The following is a 9,716-nucleotide window of genomic DNA, read 5'->3' as shown; positions in this document are numbered from 1 at the left end:
CGGGTGGGCGGTCGGTGGTGATGGGGGGTGCCGGGTCGGCCCGCCTCAGCTTTGACTTGAACTTGAGATTTCATTGCTGGATTTAAATTGAAGTCATAGATTCAGCAGAATTGGAGAGGATCGCCTTCGCCAATCGCATTCCATCAACAGAATTGTAAGACCGCATTAGCGCTCCAGAAGGCGCAACAAACTCGTGCGAAGGCATAACAGCTTCTCTTCCTCCATGTTGGGAATCAACAAGGAATCTACGAGTCCCCGCCTTGAGCTTGGCTAGGTACTGTTGGTAGAGCGATGGATTTTTGTCGAGCTTCTCTTCTCCCGCTTTCGTCGTCCGCATGGTCATCATCGCGGAGTCTAACAATTCTTCGGCCAAGATTTTCCCTTCCACAATGTTGTGGGTCTATGAAGGATGTGATGTTTAGAACCGGTCTGGGTAAGGACGCCGTGGCGTACGTGCACAACGGAGCTCGACCCAACCACTCCCAACAAAACAAAAGCTGAAACGATCGACAGGCGAGACATGGACACCGTCGTCACGGAATAGTGTGGATACATATCAAGCCAAACAGTGGATATTTGTGTCTTCAAGGTTGCTCATTCACCTACTTAGGATGGAACCTAAGGATGTGGCTTAATCCTCTTCGGCTGGAAACTGAGCTGGGGTCACGGTTGCCAGTGGTAGCAAAGTTCCCCAGGATCTGTAGGAACACCGTGACTGGCACGATACCAACAGCATCCAACTTCTGACTGTCAGTAGTATGAGGGCCCGTTAAAAATTGAGCTCTTAGAGCTGCGTCGGCCACTGCAGCAGCTTCCGCTGCTGCGGCTGCAGTTTCTTCGATGGGGCTAGGTTGCTACTTCGCTTCGTCTTCAGGCGGTGCCATTCTCCCCCTGCAGTCGAGCGCGGGGGACACTGAGAGAGCGCGGCGGCCGTGGAAAAGAGTGCGCGAGGCCTACGCAGAGAGGCCGAGCGGTGGGCTCCAACACCTAGCGAGATAGTACTCTAGGACAGGGGGACAGCCTAGTGAGGCTGCCCTGCTGTCTGAGGGTGAACTATCGAGGTTACGCAGTGGCGGTACACCGGCGTCTCTGTTAGCGAGCCACTAGCAAGGTAGAAATCTCTCTAGCTCTCTACTCTGTACCAGCGAGCCGCCAGTTCGAAATCTCTCTATCCCGCTACAAGAGAGCATGGGGTCCTAGTTAGGATGTTGGTTGCTCATTATTTGTTAACACGTTGAGCCACGCAGGACGATCTACCACGAACCTGAATGATGCATCGTGTCAACAAGTTTCGTCTCAAGTTCGCAGCAAGCGGTTCCTGGTGAAGCTAGATTAAGGCTCTTTTCTATTGGCCGTCTTCGTCGAAACCAGCCTTGAGATGGACCCGAGTCATGTCAGCTTTAAGTTTGATCGGCAGGAGCCAGCCATGCATCATGTGTAACTGTTTGATTTTGTCAGGATGATCGCGGTGGAAACCTTTGTTTATATTTTCCGCAAGAGACACGGGCTTTGGGACGAGAAGGGCACCCTGACCATCGATTTTGTCATCGCGAAATCGTCCCTCATATGATGCACCATTAGGCCATTGAATTGAGCCTCGACCATCTTTCTTGCCACTGCGCCACATACCCTCATATTTGTTTCCATCCGAGTGAATGCAAGAACCACGGCCCTCAAAAGTGCCCTCAGTCCAGTGACCATCATAAATAGTTCCATTCGAAAGATCGAGCGTGGCTTTGCCATTCCGTTTATCGAATGCCCATTCACCATCATAGCTCGAGCTATCTGAAGCTTCAAATCGCCCACGACCATGGCGTGCATTTTCACGCCACTCGCCCACGTAGCCGCTGCTATTTGGTGAGAGAACATATCTACCGAAACCATGCTTCATATTTTCACGGAATTCACCGCTATACACTGCCCCGCTAGGTAGGTAGTAGGTGCCACGACCATGGAGCTTGCCATCTGCAAACTCACCATCGTAGACTGTCGTGCGATCCCTTGAGAAAAGTATGCCACGACCATGCTCGCGGCCATGCCGCCATTCGCCCTCATAAATGCGGTGCCCATGGGCAAGGTGCACAACGGCTCCAAGACCGTGTCGCAGACCAGTGATGGGGCACACGCACCCCTCGTAAATCTCATCTGAGTCTTCATCGATGAAGGCAGCTCGCCAGTTTGATTCTGGCATTTCATCTTCATCTTCAGAACTCAGTTCATCAGAAGAATCTGCCTGATCATCAACTTGATTCTGAGCACACGCGTCACAACGCCGCTTCTGGACATGGTCATGACTTGGACCTGGCTTCTGATCCCTGGGCACCTCATTACCATCCTTGTCGCTTAGTGAATCATCACCGAACTCGCCCAAGCTAAATGTCCCTTTGCAATCCCGTCCACGCTTTGGGGACTCATCACAACTGGTCGAGATTCCTGGCGACGGCGCACTGTTGTCGAATTGCGTAGGGGGGCGCTTCTCTCGTGTGCTGCTTCGCGACACTAGTGGTACAAGAAAGCGTCGGTCCCGAGGCAGTCCCGTCTGACGCGCTCGCTTTTTGTCACTATTTAGAGCGTATAATCGTTCCAAGCGGAGGCAACCATCTAAAAAGGTAGCGCCGCGCAGAAAGAATTTCCCATATGCATTTCGCCCCATACCCCAAGCGACCGCATCTACAGTTGAAGGCAATGTCGCATCCGCATCAAAGAACTGTCCACCGTTTTCGCAAGAAAATGTTGACACTTTTTCTGAGCGCCACACTGCGAACGACTCAAATATCCGCTGCTCGTGCCCGTGGTTTTTCAACATGAAATAACCTTCATAATACCCTTCCCACGCCTGCGGCATGACTCTTGTTTCAATGACTCCAGCCTGTCTCACACCGTTCTCATTCTCAAGTGTAAGCATCTGTCCACCCAACTCTTGATCTTCCATTTGGGGCGTCTCCGCGTCGAATGCCGTTGCCGACCGCTTCCTCTGGTACTCGAACTTAAGACGCCCACCCTTCAATCTCGTCTCAGGCCTAAGTCAAAAGCTCTAGAGCGGCGAATCTGATTACAACACCCCGTGAGACGCGCGCATACTCCCATACCCCGCGCCAAACGACACCCTCCCCGTATTCTAACTGGCCAGCTAGCTGGACGTGGGCGGCCCCAAATTTCTCTGATAGCGGTGGTTTGGAGTCCATAGCGGGCGAGCAAAATAATAAGACCTTAAGGCGACCACGGACAAAAGATTCGAACCTCATGACGAGTGGGTGGGTGGGTCCGGAGGCCTGATTTGGAAAATCTACAGTGTACTGATGGGTACTTGTAACGCGCGCGCGCGCGCGGGCGGTCATGACCCGCGGTGCCGCGGCTGACGGTCGCGCGGCACCTCGGCGACGTGTCTTCACGTCGCTATCGTAGTCTCTGGGCAAACGCCACTTCTCGCCGCGGCGACTCGAGCGGCGCAGGTGCCTGTTCTCATCGCAAACCGGAGATAGGACCGCGCAGCTCCGCGACAAACGCGACCCGCGCGCGCGGTTCCGCGCGCGCTTGTGGCGATTTCGCGAGCGGCAACTTGAAGGTAACTAACGAAAAGGAGGTCCCTGATTGGCCAGGAGGTGGGTGGGTGGGTGCCGGGCCCGCGAGCGAGGAACCCGTCATAAGGTACCGCGGCTTTTATCCCGGGCGCCTCTTGCTTGATCCAGGAGGCGCCCCAAAAACAGTATCAGACAACATCCCCAACATCCCCGGTTCTTGGTGCCGGCCACCCACCTCCCGACCAATCAACGAGCTCCTTGTCGTTGGTTGCCGCGCCACGCGCCGCTGGGCGATCGCTGAATTGCCACACCGCGCGCGCGGGACCGGGAGTTCGACCGGGAGTCGCCGGTGCCGCTAGGACTCGCCGGCGACAAGGCCCTCGAGGCCCAGGACGCCGACCAACGACGGAGGGACGCCGAGGCGGCCAACACGGCGGCGGGCGCCGCCGAGCGCAAGAAGAAGGCGGACGAGAAGTTCGTGATCGACTGCGAGGACAAGATCCCGGGCATCGTCGATTCGCTCTCCGGGGAAGGCGCGAAGGAGCCCGGCGACCTTGCGGTCGCGAGCCTGATCCTCCTCGTGAAGTGGCCCCAGTCGCAGCACGACGAGGAGCCCGCGTACAAGGTCAAGTCGACCTACAGGAAGGACGAGATCGGGCCGCTTTTGGAGGAGTACGGCCGCGTCAACCTCAAGAAGACCCGAATCCGCGATCTCGTCCGCGCGTTGAAGCGCGACGCGAAGGCGCGCGCGGAAGCGAAGGCGCGCGCGGACGCGGAAGAAGAAACTAAGACCTAAGAACCATCGTCGAACTTCGAATGGCATATGTTGCACTACGTACGTCGTGGTGGATCCCATGCTGCGACGCCGTCGCCGCGAAGCAGCCGCATTGACGAAGGCGCTTCTTACCGGGCCCTCGCGCGTCGGGAAACGACCGGAGAGCTACAACTTCGGTGGATGACCGTGCGGCGATGGCGGCCGCGTCGACCGCGGTGCCGCGGGGCGGCCTGTGCGGGTAGCCGCCCGAGGTGGCCGAGTAGGCCCCGGGCAAGTAGCAGTAGGCGTTGCTCTAGCCGTAGGAGTCCGTGTCGTAGCCGTAGCGGGCCTGGAACGACGCGTAGCGGTAGCTCCAGTACGACTCGAAGTAGAAGCAGTCGTACAAGTCGGCGCCGGAGCCGCTCGGGAACACCGATTCGCCGGAGCCCTTGATGCGAACCCGTCTGGCCCCCGAGGGCGTAGAGCACGCGTCGTCGACGTGGAAGGGCGAGAAGACCTCGTGCTCGCCCTGGCAGACATGTCGGGGCAGCCCATGGGCCCCGGCGCCGAACCGGTCGACGCAGCCCCTACGGCGGCACGTGCGACCTCGGCGCCTGCAGCGAGGCAGCCGGCGTCGATGTCATCATCATGGACGTTGAGGGGAGGTCCTGCGACACGGGCCGACGCGCGACGTGCATCGTATTCGCCAACGAGCTGTCCTCGAGGCGCACCGCGAGCTTTTTGGGCTGGATAGCGAGCTCCACAACGAATTTCAGCGCACTCAAAGCATCGGCGCAGCACACGGGGTTACTCCGAACGGGTTCGACGTGTTAGGAGTGCACGCAGAGCCCCAGCAGCGACCGCAGGACGCCGCCAAGGGCCGGCGGCCCAAGTTGGGGGGGCGGCCCAAGATGCGGCGATGATTCCCTAAGGATCTCCTAAGGGCGCATTTTTGTGAAGTGAACGCTGAGGCCGATTTGCGGTACCGGCCTCCGCAGCCGAAGTCGTGCGCCGCGCCGCGCCGCACCGCGCGCGTAGGCAGAGGCCTTAGGACCATAGGCACGCCTTGAGACCTTTGCAGCGCTCGGCGCGAGGGCTGGCGCCGCAGCACACGGGCACGAAGTCGGCGCCTTTTTCGGCTCCAAACTATCGCTGTCGCCCTACCGCCGCACGAGCGCGTCGCGGCGGAGCGCCCTTGGCCCCGAGGGCATCCTTGACATGCTACGGGACTCGGGCTAGCGCATCGTCGCCGCTCTCCGACCGCTTCGGGTTTTGCACATCGTCGGCGCGGACCCGTCGGCGCGCGCGCACGCCGAACCGGCGCCGCGAGCTGCTGTGAGGCGTCGGGCGCGCGAACTGCGCGCGTAGCGGCGACGCGGTGGGACGTGCCCTGGGTTTGGCGAACGATTTCTCGACGGCCAGGGCCCGCACGTGTCCTGGGACCCGCGTTCGGGCGGTCGAGCGGCTCGGGCGGGAACTTCGCGGCTGGTGGAAAACTCGAAGATGGCGTCTGCTCGCGGCTCTGCGAGTTTGGTTCGACCTATACCATGCCCACGGACGCCTTGGACACCACGGGCGCGAAATTCCACGCCTTTCGCGAGATGACGTTTTCGGGTGTCGACGGGCCACGCCGGCGACGTCTTCTTGGGCCCCTGCGGACGCGTTCTCTGCGATGTCGAAGGTCTCACGGCCTGCAAGTCGACGTCCGAGACACCCCTCGACGCCGCCGACCCGCGGCGCTCGCTGTGGAACCGCCATGGCGACGACACGCTCCGCGAACGCGGCGACGAAGTCATGGTGCCAGCATGGGCCGAAAACGTCCGTGGAACGGTCGATTGCGGCACTGACGGTGGCGCCTGGCCGCTCCCGCTTCGTTAATTCGCTTTACATTGGTAGCCTGTCGCGTAGGAAGTCCATACCCGACCACCGGACTGCCCTTTGTGTCTTACGAGCGCCACGAGCGGCAGAACAAGCCCCTAGCCAAGTCCCTAGCCACCCTAAATCGACCGTTCCACGGACGTTCTCGGCCCATGCTGGCACCATGACTTCGTCGCCGCGTTCGCGGAGCGTGTCGTCGCCGTGGCGGTTCCACAGCGAGCGCCGCGGGTCGGCGGCGTCGAGGGGTGTCTCGGACGTCGACTTGCAGGCCGTGAGACCTTCGACATCGCAGAGAACGCGTCCGCAGGGGCCCAAGAAGACGTCGCCGGCGTGGCCCGTCGACACCCGAAAACGTCATCTCGCGAAAGGCGTGGAATTTCGCGCCCGTGGTGTCCAAGGCGTCCGTGGGCATGGTATAGGTCGAACCAAACTCGCAGAGCCGCGAGCAGACGCCATCTTCGAGTTTTCCACCAGCCGCGAAGTTCCCGCCCGAGCCGCTCGACCGCCCGAACGCGGGTCCCAGGACACGTGCGGGCCCTGGCCGTCGAGAAATCGTTCGCCAAACCAGAGGCCCATCTACCGCGTCGCCGCTACGCGCGCAGTTCACGCGCCCGACGTCCTGTAGCTGCTCGCGGCGGTCGTTTTGGCGCCAGGCGTTCGTCGACGGGTCCGCGCCGACGAGGTGGAAAACTCGAAGCGGTCCGAGAGCGGCGGCGATGCGCTGGCCCAAGTCCACCCATGCATAGGCGGTGCGGCGAGACCGCCCAGCTCGTCGCGCCGCGACCCTCCGCCGGCGCTGGAGGCCGAGCGAGCGATCTCTCCGTGCGGCTCGGAGAGCTCGGTACCCCGCTGCTGTTCCACGGACAAAAAATACGCCCTTAAGGTCGAGCTAAGCGGCGCAAAATTGCATTTACGGCATTGGGGTGTACGTAGGAGCTCCAAGGTACGTGGCATGTCACAGAACACACTCGTGCTGCCCCTGAGCCCTCTCCCACCGACTCGAAGACGACGCGCGCCGCCTCGCGGACCGCGCCGCTCTCGCCACCCTCACGACCAACCTCCGCTGCGACGGCTAGGGGGCGGCCTCCGGCCGCCACCTGGCTCGGCTCGCCAAGGTACCCCACGAACCCCCCTGGATAAGCGCCCCCTGAGCCCTAACCTAACCTTAATCTATCTAACTTGAACTTTTACGCTAATCCGCTCAAACTGAACTCCTGAGTAGAACTTGTTTCCGTGAAACCGAGGAGAACTGAGCACTGTCTACTCATGGTCAGATTCAAATTCGGATTCAGATAAAACAACCCACGCCCCCCCCCCCCCCCATGAGCCCCCGGGTCCGGGGAGGTGGCGAGCTACTATAGAACCGCCATTAATCCCACCGTGGCGTATAGGGCAGCTTGCGTGGCCGGCCGCTGTAGGAAGCTAAGCCAGAACCCCCAGCAACACGTGCTCTCGCATGGCTCCAAATCGAATGGACCCAGCAGTTGGACCGTGACTTAAGTTGACAAACGGCAGTTGGACAGACTCAAAGGACAGTGTCGCTGTAGAGATCAAGCTGGCGTAGACCGCACGTAGGGGAGTCACCTATATTGGGCCTTTGTACAGGAGGATCTCGTGTGTAAGGCGATCTATGCGCGCACCCGTTCCCATGATTCTGCCGGTTACTGCCAGACTGGTTCGTTGGCGAAGAACGCGTCACATAGACCATCATGCTCAAGGCATTCGTCAACGAGCTGATGAATAGCCTCCGGCCAGAACCTGCGACACGACTGGATAAAAGAAGTGGCGAGAACTCTCAAATCTCACTTGTCAAGAGCACGCCTGAATTCTTCTGCTCGGAGTGCATTGGTCGTCGCGGTGGTGATGACTCGCTTCACAGTGTCATGTTCATCGCTGTCATGAGTGGTCTGGGAGAGAGATGAAGCCGTGCTTACTTTCTCGGCCACTTCGATATAGTCACGAAATGTTCCAAGTTGCAGACTGTGTCGTATCCGATCTTTGGATGATACTGCAGTACCATTGAAACACTCGACAGCTGGGAGACTAGCACAAATTAAGGGCCTCAGAAGTCTGAGGGAACACACCGGATTGGACTCAATCTTGAGCTCAACGAGGCATGGGTTGCTGTGCAAGACGCTAGCAAGCTGCAAGACATGGCGGAGTGTGTGTATGGCGTTGTCTCCAAAGGTGGCTTTCTTCAGCCTCACAAAATTGCGAGCGTGAGGGCGGAGCTTTTCGACTATACGTTCCACAGAGACGAAGCGACAAACTAGGGCTGTCGATGATCCTATGATCTTCGGTGATTCTAGGCATTCCCAAGCTTCTCCGTACAGCTGGAGAGCACGCTCTTCGCGGTGAACACCCCCTATCTCAACTTCGTAGTAGCCTGCTGCTGGAGCCATGCGGTTTGGATTGGGGGGCCTCTTGGCGGGAGATCCTTTATCAATGTCCGGTCGAGTCTTTGATGCATCACCTGTTGCTGGAAATGTGGAAATGCACGAGGACGGCGATGCTAGTGCTTGTATGGCGCCATTCGCTGAAGTACGTTTTGAAGATTGTCGGTCCCCGCGCGGCAAGTAGACGACATCGTCACATGGACGCTCATCACTACCCAGCGCATCATCACTGTCGTGCATGAGTGCGCAGGAGCCACCGATTGGGTGTCCATTGGAGGCAATGGTATTGTTCAACAATACCGATCCAGATGAAGACGGCCGATTCTCTCCGTGATCTCGACTCGGATGGCAGACGCCGTTGATACGGGAAGCGCCGTTTCGCGAGCTTGAATTATGGTTGTGATCTTTGGGTCCGGTCCGGTCGATCCACTGGCGTTCTGCAGCACGGATCGCCTCGTGGCGCTCAGCCTGTAACTTGCGTCGCTCAAGTTCGAGCATTTCATGCTTTTCCGCGGCTCGTCTCCTTTCATCCTCTTTCTGGGACTCCAGGGCAACTGCACGTCGTTCAGCATCAGTGACTCTTTTCAGATCAAGGTGCCGGAGTGTCTTAACACGCTCTACAGCGAAGCGCCTATAAGCATGTGGATCTTGCAGAGCAATAGGATTGCCATCCATGCTGAGCTCCATAAGGAAACGAACATCAAAAAGGCAAGCAACCGCGTCAAATGATTGGACTCGATTGTTACTCAGGAAGACGCGCTGGAGGGACTGTAATTGCTGCAGTGAGCAAGCCTTGACGATTTGATTGCGCCTCACATTAAGCTCTGTGGGGGATTGTAGGCTACCAAGCTCATCAAGCTCGGTGAGACGGTTACCCGCAAGGTTCAGGACTCGCAATTCTGATAGTGCGCCAAGGTGCTCTACCTTTGCTATTGCATTCGAATGAAGGTCAAGGACATCGAGCTTACCCAGCTTCTCGAGATGAGAGATAGCTTTGATGCGATTCTTCCCCAACATCAACACTCGCAGTGTGGGAACGCACTCAAGGTCACGCGACAAGCTTTCAATACAATTATTGTACAAATCCAAGAAGATCAGGTTGGGCAAATGAGACAGATGGCGGATCTCTTCGATGTAATTGTTTTGGTAGTTAAGCAAACGCACGCG

General features: G+C 58.4%; 2 protein-coding genes across 2 annotated transcripts; both read right to left on the bottom strand.

Moving 5' to 3' along the window:
* Positions 1-1,077: 1,077 nt before the first annotated feature.
* HYP (hypothetical protein) lies at positions 1,078-3,204 on the bottom strand (the record flags this gene model as incomplete). Its single annotated transcript, XM_009042819.1, has 2 exons — positions 1,078-3,020; positions 3,076-3,204. 2 exons carry the CDS (start codon positions 3,183-3,185, stop codon positions 1,346-1,348), a joined length of 1,785 nt encoding a protein of 594 aa, XP_009041067.1.
* Positions 3,205-9,137: 5,933 nt separating this feature from the next.
* On the bottom strand, positions 9,138-9,716 carry AURANDRAFT_4382 (hypothetical protein; the record flags this gene model as incomplete). Its single annotated transcript, XM_009042818.1, has 1 exon — positions 9,138-9,716. A coding segment is annotated over one exon (579 nt), but the record flags the coding sequence as incomplete, so codon positions are not given.

This window comes from Aureococcus anophagefferens (assembly GCF_000186865.1).
Source record: "Aureococcus anophagefferens unplaced genomic scaffold AURANscaffold_38, whole genome shotgun sequence".
Lineage (NCBI taxonomy): Eukaryota > Pelagophyceae > Pelagomonadales > Pelagomonadaceae > Aureococcus > Aureococcus anophagefferens.
Note: the sequence above shows the minus strand (reverse complement) of the source record. Positions and strands in the feature narration are given on the sequence as shown.